Source organism: Armigeres subalbatus, chromosome 2 (assembly GCF_024139115.2).
Source record: "Armigeres subalbatus isolate Guangzhou_Male chromosome 2, GZ_Asu_2, whole genome shotgun sequence".
Taxonomy (NCBI): Eukaryota; Metazoa; Arthropoda; class Insecta; order Diptera; family Culicidae; genus Armigeres; species Armigeres subalbatus.
This window is the reverse complement of record NC_085140.1, coordinates 168,587,335-168,610,261: the sequence shown is the minus strand read 5'-3', so window position 1 is coordinate 168,610,261 and position 22,927 is coordinate 168,587,335. Positions and strand designations below refer to the sequence as shown.

The following is a 22,927-nucleotide window of genomic DNA, read 5'->3' as shown; positions in this document are numbered from 1 at the left end:
GAATTGCTTCGGAAAATGTTTCAGGAACTCCCGGGGGCTGGGTTGGTGCTGAGTTTTGAGGAATACCTGCCAATTTTCCAGTGAAATTCTTGAAGGAGTTTTGGGAGAAATACCTGGTGGAATTTTCGAGTAAATTTCTGAAGGAATTTCTGGAAGATTTTCTGGATTCCTGAAGGATTTTACGGAAACATTTTCGGCGGCTGGGTGGGGGGTTAGTTTTCAGGAATTCCGAAATAATTTCTAGAAGAGCTTCTGTAGAAAATTCTGCAAAAACTTCCGGATTATCATCTAAAGGAATTCTCGAGGAATATCAGGAGTAGTTTCGGGAATATGTTTTGCAGGAATTCCCGAGTAATTCCAGGAGGATTTCCCGTAGGTTTTCTTGAAGAAATTTTTGGAAGAATTCAAGAAAGGACTTTTGGAGGAATTAATTAATCAATTAAGAAATTAATGAACAAAATTCCGGAGGAATTCTCAAAAAATTCAAACAACCTTTCGGAGGAATTTCTGAACAAACCTCCGAAAGGTTTTCGTGTTGGAATTTCTAAAATAACAGCAAAAAGAAAGCCTGCAGAAACTTTCGGAAGATATAGTGGAGAAATTCCTAGCGGAACTTCCGGAGAAATTCCTAGCGGAACTTCCGGAGGAATTCCTAGCGAAACTTCCGGAGGAATTACTAGCGGAACTTCCGGAGGAATTCCTAGCGGAACTTCCGGAGGAATTCCTAGCGGAACTTCCGGAGGAATTCCTAGCGGAACTTCCGAAGGAATTCCTAGCGGAACTTCCGGAGGAATTCCTAGCGGAACTTCCGGAGGAATTCCTAGCGGAACTTCCGGAGGAATTCCTAGCGGAACTTCCGGAGGAATTCCTAGAGGAACTTTCGGAGGAGTTCCTAGCGGAACTTCCGGAGCAATTCCTAGCGGAGCTTTCAGAGGAATTCCTAGCGGAACTTCTGTAGGAATTCCTAGCGGAACTTCCGGAGGAATTCCTAGCGGAACTTCCGGAGGAATTCCTAGCGGAACTTCCGGAGGAATTCCTAGCGGAACTTCTGGAGGAATTCCTGGCGGATTTTCGGAGGAATTCCTAGTGGAACTTCCGTAGGAATTTCTAGCGGAACTTCCGTAGGAATTCCTAGTGGAACTTCCGTAGGAATTCCTAGCGGAACTTCCGTAGGAATTCCTAGCGGAACTTCCAGAGGAATTCTTAGCGGAACTTCCGGAGGAATTCCTAGCGGAACTTCCGGAGGAATTCCTAGCGGAACTTCCGGAGGAATTCCTAGCGGAACTTCCGGAGGAATTCCTAGCGGAACTTCCGGAGGAATTCCTAGCGGAACTTCCGGAGGAATTCCTAGCGGAACTTCCGGAGGAATTCCTAGCGGAACTTCCGGAGGAATTCCTAGCGGAACTTCCGGAGGAATTCCTAGCGGAACTTCCTGAGGAATTCTTAGCAGAACTTCCGGAGGAATTCCTAGCGGAACTTCCGGAGGAATTACTAGCGGAACTTCCGGAGGAATTCCTAGCGGAACTTCCGGAGGAATTCCTAGCGGAACTTCCGGAAGAATTCCTAGCGGAACTTTCGGAGGAATTCGTAGCGGAACTTCCGGAGGAATTCCTAGCGGAACTTCCGGAGCAATTCCTAGCGGAACTTCCGGAGGAATTCCTAGCGGAACTTCCGGAGGAATTCCTAGCGGAACTTCCGGAGGAATTCCTGGCGGAACTTCCGGAGGAATTCCTAGCGGAACTTCCGGAGGAATTCCTAGCGGAACTTCCGGAGGAATTCCTAGCGGAACTTCCGGAGGAGTTCCTAGCGGAACTTCCGGAGGAATTTCTAACGGAACTTTCGGAGGAATTCCTAGCGGAACTTCCGGAGGAATTCCTAGTGGAACTTCCGGAGGAATTCCTAGTGGAGCTTCCAGAGAAATTCCTAGCGGAACTTCCGGAGGAATTCCTGGCAGATTTTCGGAGGAACTCCCAGAACATCTAGCGGAGCTTCCGAGTGCACCTGTCAGGTATAATAAAAGGTTGGCTTAAGGCCGATTACATTTTTAAAACAAAGATTTTACCGTGGAGAGGCAGAAGCGAATGAAGATTTATCCTTTTTTTGCAGCGATGGAATTTAACAATTAGAAAAATTGCTAAGGTTTTTGAAAATATGAAGGTTTTTGAAGTTTTTTATTCATATTAATTTTTTTTATATCAAATACTATTTTCTGGTAGCAGCTAAAACGCTTCCCGAGAATGCTTTTGAAAATGCCTTTCTATCGTTTTCATGATTTATAAAATATGTGTATCTGTTCATAATTGAGCCTGAAGAGTAACTTCGGAACTCCGATGGATTTTGATATACAATTTCTCATTTTTACCGATATGAATTTTGATAACTTTGTGGTGGATTTTTTTGGCTTTCTCAGTCTTATGTATTCAAAACGATGAGTTTTGTTGTGCCCGACGTTTCGTCCTTTTATTTTGGCCCTTTCAAGGGTGAAATGGCCGAAACGTCGGGCAAAACAAAACTCATCGTTTTGAATACATAAGACTGAGAAAGCCAAAAAATCCAGAACAAATCTTCCAGCCCATCTCTCCAAAAAAAAAAAAATCATGATAACTTGTTGAGACTTCTTGAACTCAAAAAACCGGAAGTTTTGTCCTCCATAAGAGTCCCGCTTGCGTATGCTATGACAAAGTTTCCTTACGAAAACTGTCAAAACACAAGGAAACGATTTAAATTGTGCAGAGCACTTGATGGAGAAATTCCTAGCGGAACTTCCGGAGGAATTCCTAGCGGAACTTCCGGAGGAATTCCTAGCGGAACTTTCGGAGGAATTCCTAGCGGAACTTCCTGAGGAATTCCTAGCGGAACTTCCGGAGCAATTCCTAGCGGAACTTCCGGAAGAATTCCTAGCGGAACTTCCGGAGGAATTCCTAGCGGAACTTCCGGAGGAATTCCTAGCGGAACTTCCGGAGGAATTCCTAGCGGAACTTCCGGAGGAATTCCTAGCGGAACTTCCGGAGGAATTCCTAGCGGAACTTCCGGAGGAATTCCTAGCGGAACTTCCGGAGGAATTCCTAGCGGAACTTCCGGAGGAATTCCTAGCGGAACTTCCGGAGGAATTCCTAGCGGAACTTCCGGAGGAATTCCTAGCGGAACTTCCGGAGGAATTCCTAGCGGAACTTCCGGAGGAGTTCCTAGCGGAACTTCCGGAGGAATTTCTAACGGAACTTTCGGAGGAATTCCTAGCGGAACTTCCGGAGGAATTCCTAGTGGAACTTCCGGAGGAATTCCTAGTGGAACTTCCGGAGGAATTCCTAGTGGAACTTCCGGAGGAATTCCTAGTGGAGCTTCCAGAGAAATTCCTAGCGGAACTTCCGGAGGAATTCCTGGCGGATTTTCGGAGGAACTCCTAGAAAATTTAGCGGAGCTTCCGGAAGAATTCCTAGTGGATCTTTCGGAGGAATTCCTAGTGAAACTTCCGGAGGAATTCCCAGCTGATCTTCCAGAGGAATTCCTAGCGGAGCTTACGGAGGATTTTCTAGCGGAACTTCCGGAGGAATTCCTGGCGGATTTTCGGAGGAACTCCTGGAGGAACTTTCAGAAGAATTCCTAGCGGAATTTCTGGAGAAACTTTCAGAATAACCATGGAGGAACTTCCGGTATTCCGGGAGAAACTTCTGGGGAATTTCCGAAGAAATGTTTTACACACGCCGCCGCCAATCACCAACAGCGTGTCACCGTCACGCTGCTGCCGCTGGCTGAAAATGATCTATCAAGCCGCCGCCGATAAAATTTCAATCGGCGCACAGGTCTATTGCCCGGTATAAGGCGATGGGAGGAGATAATACCTTTTTAAAATGAATGCATCTGCCTAATGTAAGACGAATCGAGGAGATTATGCCTTCTTTATATGATCGCGTCTGCTCGGTATAAGGCGAAGGGAGAAGATAATGCCTTCTTCGTAAGAACACGTTTGACCGATATAAGACGAAAGAATGAGGTACTAGATTTAAAAAAAGTCTGCCGGAATCTAATCTCTCCATTAAAGGAGCGCACCTGCCAGGTATAATAAAAGGTTGGTTTAAGCCCGAATGAATTTTTAAAACAAAGATTTTACCGTGGAGAGGCAGAAGCGAATGAAGATTTTTCCTTTTTTTGCAGCGATGGAATTTTACAATTAGAAAAATTGCTAAGGTTTTGAAAATATGAAGTTTTTTGAAATTTTTTATTCATATTAATTTTTTTTATATCAAATACTATTTTCTGGTAGCAGCTAAAACGCTTCCCGAGAATGCTTTTGAAAATGCCTTTCTATCGTTTTCATGATTTATAAAATATGTGTATCTGTTCATAATTGAGCCTGAAGAGTAACTTCGGAACTCCGATGGATTTTTGATATACAATTTCTCATTTTTACCGATATGAATTTTGATAACTTTGTGGTGGATTTTTTTGGCTTTCTCAGTCTTATGTATTCAAAACGATGAGTTTTGTTGTGCCCGACGTTTCGTCCTTTTATTTTGGCCTTTTCAAGGGTGAAAAGGCCGAAACGTCGGGCAAAACAAAACTCATCGTTTTGAATACATAAGACTGAGAAAGCCAAAAAATCCAGAACAAATCTTCCAGCCCATCTCTCCCAAAAAAAAAATCATGATAACTTGTTGAGACTTCTTGAACTCAAAAAACCGGAAGTTTTGTCCTCCATAAGAGTCCCGCTTGCGTATGCTATGACAAAGTTTCCTTACGAAAACTGTCAAAACACAAGGAAACGATTTAAATTGTGCAGAGCACTTGATGGGAGTGTTTCAGTTATTTGCAAATCCGATCGTAATCTTAGCTTACGAAGTTCTGAAAAATCTTATTTCCTTAGCTCGGGATCCCAAGAATCCAAGATTATCAAGAATCTTGACTCAGCGTACTCAGAAGTCTTTAGACTCAATGTCTTCAGTTGGTTGAGCATCGGCGAGAAAAAATGTAAGTACCTTTCACAGTAGGGGAATGTCTCTGGTTATGGGCCACTCTGAATATTTTTGACACTTGATAGATGTGATGACAAACCTGAGCAACGTCAAAGTTGTGGTTTGACAGCATACATAATCAGAGCCAATATCGAAGCGTGCAAACGCATATGATTTCTTGCCTCGAGTGAACAAAAAAAAAATGAATGAAATTTTTTTCGCTTAACTTTTTAAAAGAACCTAAGTAACATTTTTTTCATGAAACAATTTGAATTTTGCAATCAGCAGACCAATATGAAAGCTTTTGATTGCAACCAGCTACTTTACATGCAAGAATAATTTTCTCTTTTTGCCATTGGAAGCCATTATTTTGTGGTTTTTGCCACTGAAGGCTTCTAAAATAAATAATCGTTCTTTTCCATCAATTTATAAGCATTTTACTTCCTTTTTTTCATTTTTATCGGCTTTAAAAGGTGATCCATAACCTGGTACCGAAGACACTCCCTTACCTATGCGATTATCATAGGAATTTTGAAACTTTATAGGAATCATTTTCATATGAATCAAAAACCACTCCCATGTAAAAATTTAGGGTTGAACTTCTTAAACATCACAAAATAAGGAAAATCTTTTGCAAGCTTCAATCGAAATTTATGAAGCATTTGGTCGAAAGACATTTAGTCTATGTATTTCGTCGAATAAAATTTAGTTGAAAGGACATTACGTCGAAAGGGTATAAGGTCGAATTTAGTTTTTCGATTAATCAATAATGAATTGTGGTTGGAAGTGAATTTTTTACTGAACTAGTCATTTAGTGTGAGTATTCATTGAAAGAAAAAGTATTCACGATAAGAATAACAAAATCTGTGCTGTCATTCATATTCGACCAAACTTCGTTCAACTAAATGTACTTCCGAGGAATGTCACTCGACGACCATACGTCATTCGATTAAATGTCTTTCGACGAAAAGTCTTCAAGCCCTATGAATCACATGTACGATTGAATTTGTACCATAACTTTTAGCAACGCCATGATATGAGGGTCAGTAGATATTTGATATCTGTATTTGTAAATATAAAAGATATTTGTAAATCAAATTTCCTTCAATTAAGCCCTTCTCTTCGATATTTGGTATATCGATTATGGTACGATCCAAGGTACGATCTATGTAAAGCCATTCAAAAGCAATAAAACGTCAATTTTCGGCATACCTTGATTCATGTGTATCAACAGATCCTATTTTCCAATTCCTTTTTGAAGAAAAATGAACAATCAGTAAAATGTAATGGCATTATACGCTCTGAACTAAAGTTCGAATTTGTGTGAATAGAGAAAATCAAAATTGTATTCTGCAAATTCAAGTACTTGGATCTTTAAATCGCGTTGTATTCGAGTTGTACATAATTTGAATAACGCTTAGTTTGCCTTTTATTTGGAACACGTGTTGAGGCCGATTTCAGTGTATTTACAGTGGCAACTTTCGAGAAAAGCAGCTGATTGATAAAGAATTGCATGATTCTATTGGGATCAGTAGTTAGGTCCCAAACTAAGTTGATGGGACAGTTGTTTCTGGAATTAAGAAGGGCCTCATCCTTAAGTTATACCTACACAATGCGAGTGCCATCGGAAATGGCGCTCTTCATGTATTTGGAAGACATCTGGGAGGGGTTTATTGTTTTTTTTTGTTGGGTTTTGCTTCGGGAAGGCTGATTTTCTCGTCTACTGCGTTAGAACTTTGATTTTTCTTTGGTTACTGATTTTTCTATGAGTTTTATGTGTGTTGTAGTGTGGGGAACGCTCTGCCACCGGGCAAGGACTAACAAGCAGTTCATGACCTTGCCCTGGTAGGCGATCGCTGGTGACAACTACTAGAAATTTTTCTCGACAATCTACTTTTGAACTAAGGAACAACCAACAAAACGACATACAACCGAAAAGAGAGAAGAGAGAGAAAAATTTCCAGAACTTTCGCTAGTGGCTATTGGTTAACATCACATCAAACACAAAGAAAAACGTCCAATGAACACACACTCAGTGGTACGGGATTCTTGCACTATAGAGTAGTAATCTAATATGTTTGCATGTAGTGAAAAATCGGTACCAATCGTACAAAGTAAAAGTCAATGGTTAGTGAATTAAAAACCTCAACACCAAAACAAAGTAACGATTCCAATGAGGGATGCAAACTTTTACCGTCGGATAGCAATGAAAGTAGATTTGCTTCAGTACTACTTTTGAGAGAAAATAACAACTTAAAGTATAAAAACGCCTGATCAAGCACAAAAAGGGCTAGAAATTTTGAACCGAAGTAAAAGAGAAGGATCTAAAACAGAATTTAACAACCAACAAAATTGTCCAAAAGACGAAAATTTTGTTATCAGTGCACAAAAAATGTATTTGGTGGGTTCATTTCTTTTCATTCCTTTCTCGACAGTAGACGATTGTCAAGGGAAGGAATTGTTATTTTAACGCTTTTTTCTAATCGATTCAGGAAACGTATTCGAAATCCGACGCCAACGCCGCCATGAATCCGGTCGAATGATTTTCCATTCATGAACGAACGTTGACCGCGAGAGAAGCACCCCAACAGCGTTGTGGGAAACCGGAATTGTTCTAATCTACCACGGCAGTGGATGCTTCTCCCCGGATTTCTCGAGTGTGGTCGGAGCTTTACGTATCCGAGGATTCTACAGCACGCCTGCCGCCTGGTTATATCGCATTTGCCCATTCCGACATGATGAATATGTATGTATATATATATTTGATGAGGTACAATTATAGCATTATTGTTAGTATTATTAATACGAAACGGATGAAGAATAAGTTATTAAAGTTGTATGTGTCATATATATTCGTTGAAGGATGAAAATGATGCTAACATTGATGGAAAAGAAGAAATAAAATGATACGAGAGGAAATAAATTACACAATAGGACATCGAACATCGTAGCAGATTTAAATGTTTGCAGTGGTGAGTAGTGTTAATGAAGTGAGTAAGTATTGACTTTCGTGCCAAATCGATCCTCGGTAATATTTGTATGAATTGCATTTTGTAATACGATGATACTTTCGACAAGCAATAATTAGTTGAAAATTCTATAACATTTTAATAGAAAGCGACAAACGATTCCCTTTACATTGGTTTTGATAACAACAACAACGATCGATTCGACGCGAAAGCCACCTGTAGGGAAATGTTGAACAACAACAAAATTGTGAACAGCAACAAAAAACAATGATTGACATCAGTTCTGCCGGTTACGGAATCCATGTCCTTGTCGAATGCCGTAACCGATATCGATTGGTTCCAGCTTTTCCGATTGGCTTTCTTTTTATTAGTAAACCGTACCACTCAACAACATCTTGTCGCGTAGATTAGCATTTCGAACAACAACGACGACAACATGTACGCGAGGAGGCAATAGCGCGTACGGAAGCTTTTACACCAGGCACAAATTTACACTGACGACATCAACCATTGATTTGAGAGCACGGAATTCATATGTAAGATGGGTGTGGGAGGGTTTGTGGATAAATGTCGATATCAGCTTTCCAATCGTATAGACCAAGCTCCTCAGAGAGCGAACTAATTTTCCTTGGTGAGTGATTCTTCCGCTTGTTTGTCGGTGGTGTAAGAAAATTAGCCCGCTCTAGAAGGTTTTCACAGTTGGTCGATGGTTTTCGACTTTTTTGTATTCCTAACGTGTGTTTGTTACAAATGGGACGCAATTGTCAATGTTTACAATATAACTATTTAACGGCTGCAATTTGGTTGGAATAAACCCGACCGTGAGAAATGAATGAAAAAAAAATGGAAAAAAGAAGACTGAACCACGAGAATGCCACGATGGTCTGTGGGTGTGAGTGCGGGATTGTTGACATAAAAATGGAATTTCAAATCGTGGGAGGGAAAACAATATTTAAACAACATATGGAGCGGTAAGAATCGTTTTAGATGAGGGTAGAAGTGAGAAACAGTTTTAAACATGTTTATTAATGATTTGATTGGGGCCATTAAAACTATCAAGGAAATTGATATGTGATGTCGCTAACTATTCTTGTTCTTTCAACAAATGAGGATTTTTATTATCGTAGAGTTGGAAAAGTGGCAGATTTTCATAAGAAATTGAATGCAAAAGTAGATCTACTATATCAGAAAGCAAAATTCACGTAAATCGAAAATCGTTTTTGAAAATCTTATTTAATCTTTTTTTTTGTATTTAATCAACTACTCAAGTACTTTTTTTTATTTATGTTTATTATTTTTTAAGTTGAGGGTGATTTAAAATAAAATTATAATGTGGAAGCCTAAGAGTATTTTTCAAATCTAATTTTCACACATAGCCAAGAATTATATCACCAACCAGTTGAATCCTGCTCCAATCCCTAACGCTAATAAAAAAAAGTATAAGGGACAATTAGATAAATACGTCACCACGAGAAATTATTCAACTGATCATAAATTGCTTACAATTGGATAGCAAGTTTCCAAAAACAAAAATTCGGTTTTGTTTTCTGATACATCAGAGTACCAACATTTGTGTAAAGAACTCTGCCTCATTTCAACTTTCTCACGATGTGGTTTATGTTTTCTATAACTATGTACGTCATCCCCCTTCAGCAATCTGTTAGAGTGTGTAGGCTGTTAATGTAGGAAAATCGACAATCTGAAAACCAAAAGTTAAGACTGGTTGTGGGGAACTGTGTAGTTGTAGTCACCATGGGGAAAGGTGCATGATTTGCGGCCGATTGACTTGCAAAGGGTAGTAAAACAAAAAACAGCAAAAGAAAATCAAACTTCAGAGAAAAAAAAAGAAAAGAGGACCTCAGCTTCCCTCTAAACTGTGACGGTCGATGGCGGTACGTGGTGGGAGGGAAGAAAAAGAAGCACTATAGTTGTTCGGGATCATCAAATCAAAACATAATCATTATCGCCGTAGCTTTTCATAAAGTGTGTCTGTGTTGAGTAGGAGGAGGAGAAGGGCGAGTGCTTGTAGCCTGGTTCTGCTAGAGCAAGGGTTTATCTGTTTGAGTCTGTCCGGTGTGAGAAAGGGTCCAATCGGAGTGGATCACGTATTTTTTTTTGCTTCTATTTTTGATAGCCAGCAGCTGGAGTTGTCACGGTCAGTTCGATGGCTTTGGGGTAATCGGTTCTTGATTTTACGATTTGTTTGGAGTTCTGGAATTTTATTGATTAGTATCATGGGGGCACTGTTTATGAAGTGTAAATGAGTTGTTTCCTGAATATTGAATCATTTGATTAGCATTGATAGAATAAATAAGGACACTGCATTCCCTGCTGCACTAATTCATGGCATCATTTGGTTTACAAATATTTATTTATGTGTAGCATTAAAATTATTAAAAAAACAGTTTATTTAAACCAAAATATGTGGAACAATTTTTCCATGCTATAGTCAACACCAATTACAATTCAGCTGTGGCTTTGACTTGACATTTAATTAAAAACCGTGTGACGTTTCACGTTACAACCGTCTGCAACGGATTAATTCAAAATATGAAAACCGTACGTTATTATAAAGAATCCAATAGAAATATTGTTTTTTTGGATAAAAAAATTGTTAAACTGCCTAGCTTGATGCAGACAAATACGATTTGGAGAAGGGTCGTTTGGCCAAAACCCATTTGGCCGAATGGGTCATCCGGCCGAATAGGTCATTTGGCCGAATAAGTCATTTGGCCGAACAGGAAATTTGGCCGAAAAGGACATTTGGCAAATAGGTCATTTGGCCGAATAGGACATTTGGCCGGATATGACATTTGACTGAATTGGTCATTGGGCTGAATAAGTCATTTGAAAAGTGAGAAATGAGGTGTGAAAAGTGAGACGTCCCATTTCTCACTGCTTATTTTCCACTTCTCATTGTTAAAAGTGAGAAGCGCGAAGTGAAAAATGAGATGACAAACTATTCACTTCTCACTCCTTATTTCTCAAATCACGGTGTTGGACTTAATTTTAAGTTCAAAAACACCTAAATAAATCGAAATTAATTTATTGGCTTTTTTCGGTGATAATTATACTACTCAAAGCGAAAGGGAGTAGATGAAAGTAATGAAGATACAGATTCGATTGACACCGCAAGCGAGCGGCAAGTGTGAAATGAATAGAAACTGAAGATTAGCAGAGGGCCATATGAGAGAACAAACATTGTTGAAATCGCTGTTATTCTGCCTAACGTCCACCCAGGAACGGCTTGGATAGTGACGTGGTGATCACCAAATGTCCTATTTAGCCAAATGTCCTTTTTGGCCAAATGTCCTTTTCGGCCAATTGTCCTATTCAGCTTAATAACCTTTTCGGCCGGATGACCCGTTCGGCCAAATGGGATTCGGCCTAATGTGTTGTTCGGCCTAGTGGCATTCGACCAAATGGCTTTCGGACAAAACCCATTCAGCCAAACGACCCTTCCCCATACAATTTAGTAACTATACAAGAAAAAAGTGAGAAACATTTTAGCGTAACCCATTTAGGTTTCGATCGCCTTCCACGGTGAGGAGTCTCAATCGAAGAACTACAGTCGAACTGGCCAACAATACTCTGAATGATCCGGCAATCCAAGGGCCCTGCTTAGCCGTGCGGTAAGACGCACGGCTACAAAGCAAGACCATGCTGAGGGTGGCTGGGTTCGATTCCCGGTGCCGGTCTAGGCAATTTTCGGATTGGAAATTGTCTCGACTTCCCTGGGCATAAAAGTATCATCGTGTTAGCCTCATGATATACGAATGCAAAAATGGTAACCTGGCTAAGAAACCTCGCAGTTAATAACTGTGGAAGTGCTTAATGAACACTAAGCTGCTAGGCGGCTCTGTCCCAGTATGGGGATGTAATGCCAATGAGAAGAGAAGAGAACAGAAGAAAAGAGAAGAGAAGAGATCCGGCAATCCAAACAATGAAATAACGCATTGTTCTCCGGAGGTGAGTCGTTGCAGCCAGAAAAGTAAATCCAAGCTTAACGCATACGGCATCCATCCATTTAACTGATCAAGAAAAATAAATCTTTCAGAGTGGATGGTTTTTGTAATCGTGCAAATCAGGACGCTAGGGGCGATAACAGAACTTCAGAGAATTATCACAACAACTGCCTCAGAACGTGGAGTGTGTTCTGAAAACAATCCGATTTTTCGAGTTTTTATTGATAAGAAAAAATGCCGCTGGCTAGAAGACGGTTGATAGATGCGGAGCGAAATGAAGTTGGGGGAATTGTGTCCGACGCCCGATCAGGATCCGACGCCCCTCAATAAGGAGGAAAAAAGCGAATGTTTCGGCTTTCCGAAGATGACCGTCAGCACATGATAGCGGAACGGTAGGATACCCACCTCGGCATAGGAGGCTTCGACAGATGTGAACGGAAGCAATCCAGCAACAGCTCTTACGTTTTGGATGAAGGTTTGTGCCAAGGTATCGACGATGGCAGACTAATTTCAAGCCATAGAGAAGCTGTCCACAGGAGAGATTGCCCTGTTGTTGATCGCGTGGGGCTTGAAAAGGGTTCAGACTTAACCAATCCTTGTTTAACAACCGATTTCGCCCACGGAAGTGGGTTTTAGAAGGTTAAATTCCGGTCGATAGAGACATCAAGCACTTTATCAATCTTGCGGTTTGGGATAGGGAGTTTTCTTAACTTGATGCTTGGTGTCTTTTACGGCAGATGTGTTCACTTATTGACAGTCATATAGAACCCTACCTAGACAAAGTGGCCTTATTAGGTCACTCCACCGGTCGCCGGAGGTATGCGACAGAGAAGACCATGGCAGAGTAGAGGAAGCACCCATTGATATCAAAATGGATGGACTACCCAGGCCATGATCATCAAGAAGGCCACGAGGCTAAGGGGCCGATTGGAAAATGTTGGTGATTACGAACATCACGGACGTAATCATGTCCTTTCTGGGCTACCGTGCAAACTGGCGCATAGACTTCAAGAAAGCCGTGATATGGCCCTCTGCCACATAGTCATAGAAGCAAAGCAGGAATGGTAGACTCCGTTGGAGGCCAGTAAGGCGACAGAACGCAGGATCTGCATTCTTACTGAAGAGAAGGAGTTGGCAGTAAGCCTAGCGGCAGAGTCTAGGAGGGAGACCGAATTGAAAATAACTGAAGAAGCAGCATTACAGAATTACCGAATAGAAGCAGCTGGCAGAATATCAGACTGTGGAACTCTGCAGACGCATGGCGTCTCTGGAACGACTCTAAAGCTCAGTGATGAACTCTTTATATACATATATGAACAATCACAATTAAAACTCCTGTCACTTTAATAAAGACTCCTCCTTCAAAAAAAGACTCCAAAGCTCAGTAAGGTCGATCTGGCAAGGGAACTAGTGCCAAGCAAGTACCACAAAAAGGATGGATACTGAGATCCGCCGGGAGAAGGTCGAGCATGTTGCCGACCCTGAGGAACGGCGAAAACAGTGTCTTCACCAACAAAAGTTACTGAAGTTTGCCGGAAGGAAGACCCGCCTTGGAAGGAGGGTGTGAATCCTAAAAAGGCGAAAAGAGAGAGGACAGTCGCAAGAGCTGCGGCAAAGGTACCGTAGAGTAAAGGGTACACCTTCCAATAGTCGTTGCAGGAAGGAAAGAGGCGAAGGAAATATGGTCAAGGCCTACGGTAAGAGCTACACTGACGTCCTGAAGGCGAGGGACAACGGAAAGCTCACTGGCGTATAGGCGAGAATATCAACTGCATACATCTGGTTACATCCGCAGAATGCAGAAGGGTGTGATGATCATCGTCCTGAAGCGGAATGCTGCGCGAAAGAGTTCTGCGTATAAAAAATTGACAGAGGAAATGCTGGGTGCTAGTCTGTGCCGAGGTCTGGACGAAATTACCGAAGCCGGTGGCTGCACTGAGAGATCAGTGTGACGTAGGAATCCAGGATACCGTAATTCGGTTAAGAAAAAGCCGAACGGGAACTCGGGTTGCCTCATTGCAGGTACCTCTGGTGGATGTCATGAAGGTGCTGGATAAGACCAAGCTGAAGGTGGGTTGGGTGTGAGCATAAACCAACAACCTCAGGCCTGTTTCAAGAGCTTCGATTTTGGACACAAGTCGTATGACTGCAAAGGTCCTGATCGGAGTAAGCTGCACCGAAGGTGTGGGCCACAAAGCTCATACCTGCCTAGCCCCACCGAGTTGTTTGAGATCCCGGGAAGAGACGCTGTTCTTCAGGATAGGATTGACGTAGCTGAGCCGTCACTCGTCGGGAAGGGTTTGGTCGGACAGCACTCGATCAAACAAAGGGTGTTGCTCACATCTGGATAATTTTAATCGAAAATGAACTATTGAGAAATCGACTGTATATTTTTATTTCGATTTTAAGGACGGCTACGCAGTCTTGAATTATTGAAACAAGATGTTTATTTATCCGACGTTTCGACACGGGGATGGTGTCTTCATCAGGGGAAAAATACGGTATTTGTTCCTAGTCTATTGTTTAGTCTAACATTAATCGTCTGGTACGATTTTTTGGTACATAACTGAGAACACACAATTTCAAAAACATTGACACTAACAGATAACGCGAATTTTTCGGATACCGCCTCATTGCAACCCCTTTTTTCTATTGAGAAATCGACTGTATATATTTCGGGGTTTGCAAGAGAAAATTCGCGTTATCTGTTAGTGTCAATGTTTTTGAAATTGTGTGTTCTCGAAGTTATCAGAAAATCCGTACCAGACAGTTAATGTTAGATCAACAATAGACTAGGAACAAATACCGTATTTTTCCCCTGATGAAGACACCATCCCCGTGTCGAAACGTCGGATAAATAAACATCTTGTTTCATTAATCGAAAATGGTACGGTTTTTTTAGATCGAGAATAGATGTATGGAGGAAGATCTAAGCGCATTGACTCAAGAGCGGATCCGCCTGAAATCATCGGCGTCGGTATAGACTGAATTTTCCGGATCAGGAAACACCTACGAATCAACAATTCAACGGCGCCACTGGTGGGTATGTTCACAAATTACGTAATCGAGAATTTGATAAATTTACGTCCTCTCCCTCCCACTCGTAACGCTTTTTGAACGGACGATTCATTTATTAAATAAATTATGTATGAACCTCAACGCTCGAGCATTACAGTGTTACGTAATTTGTGAGCAGGACCTTATTCAGTCACCCAAGGAGACTCAGACGACTGCTAGAAAGCAGGCAGTCCATTTGTTTGTCCAAAAACCTATGAAACATGCCGGCCTTTACGACTACAAGGCCGGAAGGAAATAAATCGAAACGATAAAAACACCGAAGCTAAATGATGAAACCGAGGCTGATCATTATGGACGACGAGACTCAAAATCAAAAGAACTCGATTCCTAATCTTAATGCTGTGCTCCCTGAAGGTTTGAAGAAAATCCGACTCTAAATAAACTTTAACCTTCCTAACAGTGCTAAAAAAACTCACACTTACAGTATGGTCCATAAAAAAAATGCGAAAACATCAAAATTATAGTCACGTAGTTACATAGTTGAGAGACTATTTTACATAGTAACATTTTTTTTTCATTAATACATTCACTAGATACAAATGTTTTTTCATGATACGTGTGCTTACACGCATATATATGAATAGTAGAAATAACCCTTCAATGTACAAAAACATAAGTTATAAATATTTTCGCATTTTTTTATGGACCATACTGTACAGTGTTCGGGTCGTATTCACCCGGATTTGATTTAGCAGTACCTCAGGCATGTCTTAGTCAAATTCATGTTTATATACCCAAAATAATCGTCAGCTCGTGGGCCCTCCTTAGCCGTGCGGTAAGACGCGCGGCTACAAAGCAAGACCATGTTGAGGGTGGCTGGGTTCGATTCCCGGTGGCGGTCTAGGCAATTTTCGGATTGGAAATTGTCTCGACTTCCCTGGGCATAAAAGTATCATCGTGTTAGCCTCATGATATACAAATGCAAAAATGGTAACTAGGCTTAGAAACCTTGCAGTTAATAACTGTGGAAGTGCTTAATGAAAAGTAAGCTGCGAGGCGGCTCTGTCCCAGTGTGGGGATGTAATGCCAATAAGAAGAAGAAGAAGAAGAAGAAGAAGAATCGTCAGCTCATAAACTTTCCGAAACTGCCTTCAGATTGTAGGTCGGCAACACCTACATCTTGTAATCGTCGGAGGAAGGTTCGTCAGTTGGCCACTTTTATATGGACGAAAGCTGCACATGAATATCGCGCATGAACGATTTTATTGCTGTTTTTTCTCAGAAATGTACACAACATTATTTCAGAAATAACGAATCATGAATGCAGACAATATTTTCAAAGAGGTTCTAGGTTCTCCAAACCATTCTGGATTTCAGAGCCTTGCAAGGCTTGGTCTACCAGGTCAGTTACGCTTGGTACAAAACCAACAGCAACCCATGATGCCCATACAAGCCCTTAAAGGTCATGCGCATAATTTACGATCTAGATATGTCCAAACCAGATGTTCTAAGTTTTCCTAAGATTCCTTCCTAATCTTTCTGGAGTCTGCAGAAGATTTGGTCAATCTAGTCAATCTAGCATGATTTGGAGAACTTGGAACGTCTGATGGGGCCCTCCTTAGCCGTACGGTAAGACGCGCGGCTACAAAGCAAGATCATGCTAAGGGTAGCTGGGTTCGATTCCCGGTGCCGGTCTAGGCAATTTTCTGATTGGAAATTGTCTCGACTTCCCTGGGTATAAAAGTATCATCGTGCTAGCCTCATGATATACGAATGCAAAAATGGTAACCTGGCAAAGAAACCTCGCAGTTAATAACTGTGGAAGTGCTTAATGAACACTAAGCTGCGAGGCGGCTCTGTCCCAGTGTGGGGATGTAATGCCAATAAGAAGAAGAAGAAGAAGAACGTCTGATGTGGGCATATCTAGGTCGTATATCATGCGCATGGTCTCACGATCCTTCCTCCGCGGATTACAGGAGGCAGGTGTGACCGATTAACAATCTGAGTGCAGCTGCGGAAAATTTATGAGCTGACGATTATTTAGTGTGAATTCTACTGAGAAATGCCTGAGATATTGCTAAGCCAAATTGCTAAGCATTATCCGGGTTAATATGAACCGAACAACGTAAGTATGAGTTTTTTTTAGCCCTTTGGGAACGTCGTATAAAGTAGGTCAATGTTCAGGAATATAGTTTTCCACGAAATAGGAAAATTCAAGAAGTTTCAGACCTTTACAGTTTTTGCAATTTGAAAGTGCGATTCGGGTCATATTGACCCGAACACGTTAGGAAGGTTAAGCGACCATTTGTGTGTGTCTTATTTTTTCATATATAATTTATCTACCTTTATTTATTTCACGTAATAAAAGTATTTATATTTAATTTATTTTATTTTTCAGTGTCCTTTAAACTTCAAATGTTTGCCAATTAGTCTAGTGCAGAAGGTAATGCATTGACCTACATTTTTTCTTATTCCAATTTTCTAGAAAAAAAAATGTAAACATGAGATACTTTCACTTTCCCTGTAGCTCGGTATTCGGAATGGATTCAGGCCACAGAAAAAGGTTCGTTTCAAAAGTTTCAAAAGTTAACTAAACTCGAAAAGGGGTTTTCACAACTCAACAAGCAACAGACTCTCTACACCTCGCCCAAAAAGTTATCGCATTCGAACGGTATTGTCTGTTTAACGCCGGTACAAGTAGCTGACGATAAGTTACTGGTGAAGCCACGAACTCAGTCACGTTATGGTGGGTATTCCAGTCCGACACGGGGGGTGGTGGACCGTTGTTCACGCGCGCTTTCAAATAACATAAGGCGGCAAGGGACGTGCCAGCATGAATTAAAGAGAATAAAAAGAATTCCGTATAGGCTGGGAAAATGTGTAGTCGGGTGGGTGCAAAGCAGCAGAGCCCCATACTTTTGTATAGGCTTTATGTACAAACAGTCGAAATATTTGGGGGAGGTTATAGTCGATGTGGATTTGTTATACCGAAGGTTTGGAAAGTTGTTGCTCAAACAGGTTTGCGAGTCGTGAATTCCACTTTTTATAAAGTGCAAAAGTAGTAAAAGGTGATGGAATAATATGACGTGAAGGCCGAACGAAGTAAACGATGTAGACTGGGTGTGCAGATAGCGGAGAAGTTTTGAATGCTATTTAACAGTATTTCAAAGATACCAGTTTGAGGAAGCTAATGGTTTTTCTGCAAATAACCGGGAATTGGAAGTAACATTCACGCGTTTGTTTTATAAATTTTATTTTAATATTTTTCGTGCTTTGAAACCAAACTTTTCTCCAAAAGATTGACCACCAGCCTACTCGAAGGGCAGTAATTTATATACAGTCCTTGTCCACGTCAATGAGGTCAGTATTTCCGGTCTACGGGATTGTGTTAGGATTTTGGACAGAATGAAGTTTTTTCTGCCCTTATTTGTGAACTAACAGGAAATGAAAGGCTGTGTGCGTGTCTGCTTGTAATGTTCGCCCCGTAATGTTTCTAATTTTTCTTCCACTGTGTCATTTCCCCAGTAGGATCAACGTTTGCGTATAAATCTTGTGTAAAAAAAACGCTTTTTCGGTAACCATGTGGCAGTCTAACTAACGGTGAAGCGAAGAGACGAGCTGAAACACGAAACAGAACAATATACAGAGCTGTCACATTTTTAATATGGTGCACTTGACCCAGTTGAGTCACGTTTGGTAATGTGTTTCTATTTTCGTTTATGATTTTGCCTCTAGACATTCTGGTGGCGGAAACCGGACAGTGTCGTCGTGTGATGGGTTACTTGGAATGTAACAACGAAAATAATAACCCTTTGTGACCAATATGTAGCTTAGTTCTTTAGTGGAAAGGTTTTTTTCTATTAGATTTTTATTGATTGATAAGCGATGTATTGCTTAAATTATTATGCTTATTGGAAGTCTAAGATTAGGTTAGTTTCCAAAAATTTCAAAGTTCAAACAGATTGTTTTTAGTCTACAATGTGATTATTTTTGCAGATTTGTTCCGCATTTTCCTTTACGATATAATGGAAAATTGAATTACCAAAGGAATATAAAAGTAAAGAATATGAGGTTTGGGTTTTTAAAATCATTAAAACCATGCAAAGGGCTTTGCTATTATTGCATTTATCTAATTTGCATTCTGCAACACAAATATTAAAAAAAAAACTGGAATACTTACTCCAGTGTTGTGTTGTGTTACTTACAATAAACAGTTTTTTTTTGTTCAAATTGTCGAAAATTGTGATTTATGTTTTATTTGATATGTTATTATGATTTTTTGCATCACGTTTTTCAGAGAAAATTTCTTGGGGGTAAACCAACATCCATCATAGTCCGGAAAAGGTTACCACTTGACCATTTGGCGACATTTGGAAACGATTCAAGTCCCGTCGCATGGTAAATGATTTATGATCCGAAACAAAACGGTTCATATTCGTTTCTTTGGTTCTTTGGTTCATATTGGCTGCCACTGGCGGCAGTGGGAGAAATTATCACCTTGCGTGAAAATGAGTCGATGTCGGGTGAGTAACATCCGTGGAACGGAAGTGCGTTTCAACAGAGCTAGTGTTGTTGTGCAATTTGAGAGCTACAGCTTGCGGTATGTGGGTACGTAAATCTCTCGACTCTACCGAACTGGATGGATCCGGGCGTTATATTTCCGGGTGATTTACAATTGAAAGCGGCTGAAGGGAGGCGCAAGTCATTAGTCATAAAACACGAGGGCCTAACCGCTTTGGAAGCCGATGGACACAGTGAATTGTGTGTGAAGCATGGAGTACATGTATGCAATTTATCAACCTTACTAATGAGGACCATTTCACGATTAATTGGTTACGCCCAGTGGTCTCATTTATATAGTTGCGAGTCACTGTAATCGTTTTTATTTATAATTCCATTTAACGATTATTGTAAAACTATAATCAAGATGCCGACTCAATGATGAATAATATGGAAATAAAACTCCTAGTTGACTACCATGTATGCATGAAGGCTTTAAATTTTGTAGGAAAAACTGCTTACTCAATTCTAAAGATTTCTCTCAGTTTTCATATCAGATGTTTAGAATATCAAATTTAGTTTAGTTTGTCAGTAAACACATTGTAAATATATTAAATATCTTATATTTATTTAAAGTTCAAGTACAAAATAGATCGAATGTTTTTTTTTGGTAATATGTACTTTTAGGCATTTCTCTAATGAAAGAAGTGCTTATATTACTTTCATGGCAAAAAACTGACATATCTCATGTTCCTAAAACTTTTCATTCTAAGATTGCTGTAAAATTTTAAACGTTTGTCGGAATGATGGCTTGGATTGGAATCGAATGCACTACCAAATTCAAGTCAAATTGGATAGATGCACTTTGGCCAAGTTAAAAACCTAGTTTAGATACAACCAGCCTTTTAAACTAATTAACGAAATTAAATTGCATTGCCAGGGAACTTGTCCAATTTGAATTAGATTATTCAGAAGCACTTCCCTTCATGTGCTTCGCTGAATGAATGACCTTATTTCTGCGATCGGAAACACTGACGCATCGGATAAATGAAGTGCTTCAACTCATTACCCAAATGGACTTCTCTTCCTAGGCAGCAGCGCCTCGAAACGAGCGTTTCCGTTCATAACAAACGACTCCCTACGTCAGCGGCCATGGCAGAAGGATGCGCACGCACGACCTTTTCGTGTAATCGAGAAATTATCTAATTTCGATAATCCCTAATACTTTCCCCTACTAGTTCAGTGGAGAAGTGCTGCTTCGTTGGAGGCAATACAATTTACATCTATCAGGCAGCAGAAACAGATGCGTTGCTTCCGTTGAATCAGCTTGACTAGCTGCGGCTGCGATGCCATTATGGGGCAGAAGGTTGGGAAATTGAAATTTTCAATCCATTCAGCGTGATACTTAGCTTCCTAATTGATTGCTTCTGGAGCACTGCCAACTGAATGAGAGCAGTGGCGATCTGTCCAGCGTAATGCTCATTTCCTTAATATGTGGCTTGACAGAATTGATATGCAATAAGCATTAGATATCGTATGATATGGTTTTGTTTCTTGGAAAAAAATACAAATTTAACCACAAAAGCCGACATTTGAATGGTTACGTTCTGACACTCAGACGATGTACTAGAATGCCTCCTTTACAGGGTTCTTGGTATCGTTATTGATTTACATTATCTAAAAACTGATTGAACAGTCCAGTGTGATTTTATTAAGTTCTTAAAATTGGTCAATTAACAACTAAATAGTAGAATGAAAACTTTCCTTGCGAATAATTGGTTAATTCACCCAAAAAAACAAATCTTACAATCATTTACAAAACCTTGGAATATTCAATTCTACAAGTTTTTAGTACAAATAATGTACGCTTTTAATTATACAAGTTTGTAAGATTTCATTTCAATGAATGTACTAAAATCTTCCGAAATTGTATATGTCAAAATTTTATATTGTTTCTGTACGGTTCTTATGTAGAACTGTATTAAATCTGCCATCCGCTGGTTGGGTGTTCTATTTCAAGTATCAGTACGAAATTATGCCTTGAAAATGCGTCTGGCTAAAAAATAAGTAGGAAGTTTTTATGAGACAAATGACGCTGTACTTCGGTGCGATTTTTTTTATTAATTTTGAATGTTGCAACCAATATTATCAAAAGTTCCACGAAAAGCATTTGGTTATAAATAAATGCTGATAAGATATATAAATTTTCTTCCAAATCGCAGCTTTTGGTCACTACGTTTTTTCACAAGCGATAAACTATTCTGATCCAAATACTGACGACTCTGTCCGATTTGCATCCACTTTCATCGACGAAAATCCAGCACCATGAAAATAAATAATCCCTAAAAATGTGACAGCCTGGTTGTTTTTTCGTGATTGGCAAGAAAGTGTTTTCTGATTGCTATTTTGTGTCATTAGGCTTCTTCTATGTATTTGCGACGACGAACGGCAGGGAAGAGTACATTTTGGGATATTGACAGGGAGACTGAATCCAACGAAAAAAAAAAAACGAAACGAGACTAATGAAACTGAAAGATTCCATCGGAAAGAAACTCAAAGAGGGCACAAACTGAATGCGGTAATCGATGATGAATGATTCCTGAAAAGAGCATTTGGATTGTTATGTTAAAGAGGAAAACAAAATCTCGTTACCGAGAACCACTCTTGCCCCGAGTGGTAGAGAAGATGGTTTCGCTAACGAGCTAAACTTACCCTAGCGGCAAAGCTAGTGTTCGGCTTCTCGAGGAGCTCCCAGAGGTACTTTTGATATTGTGCGCATTTCCCGTCGCCGAATTCCTCCTCCTCCCGTTGGCGTAAACTTTCCGCTTCCTTTCGCATTTCTTCGTGGACGTGTTCCTTTCGTTGGTGGTACTTGTGCTGACAGCAGGTCTGCAAATACTGCCCGTCGACGCCCCGGTGCTCTAGATGGTCGCTAAAAAGCCAGCACGCACATCTCGTCCACCAGATGCAGCTTGCCGGTGCGGTAGAAATTAAGAATCGAACTAAAACTCTTCGGGTGTCTATCGAAAATTATTCGTTGTCTATCAGTGAGTAGTCATCGCATAGCTCCGATATTGCTTCGTGCGTGTTACACTCGCGCAGTCTTCCGAGTCGTGTGTGAGGCAGACGTTCGAGTGTTCGCCATAGGACTTCGTGCTTGACGCCACCTACATTGATCAAAACACGTCGATTGAGCGCCTTGGAGCGCATTATCATGAAGGGCTCCGGTGGTATTGATGACATAGATCTGAGTTTGAAGAATGAGATCAACAATTCAAGCTACGAAGCTTGATTCAATCGAACGAAGAGCCTACCTGGAATGTGCCCTTTGTAGCGGTGCCTGGGACATCTGCGTATAACTTGCAGAAGCGGGATGAGACGGAGACTGAACAGGGAAGGGCGCGTAACGTACCTCTTTTGCACTCCCACCACCGCCTGAAGTGCCGCCACCGCCGCCTGTTCCTCCTCCGCCAGGAATTCCACCACCACCCGGTAGGCTAGCTCCACCGAAGCCGCCAGAGCTACT

General features: G+C 40.7%; 1 protein-coding gene across 1 annotated transcript in view; it reads right to left on the bottom strand.

The window, feature by feature from the left end:
* Window positions 1-22,927, bottom strand: part of LOC134211150 (potassium voltage-gated channel protein Shab-like) — a 593,106-nt gene that overhangs the window by 155,850 nt on the left and 414,329 nt on the right. Inside the window, 4 exon segments of the mRNA XM_062687792.1 lie at window positions 22,114-22,338; window positions 22,340-22,434; window positions 22,437-22,648; window positions 22,716-22,927. The exon segment at window positions 22,716-22,927 is cut by the window's right edge and continues 208 nt beyond it. Coding sequence (XP_062543776.1) covers window positions 22,114-22,338; window positions 22,340-22,434; window positions 22,437-22,648; window positions 22,716-22,927 — 744 coding nt within the window.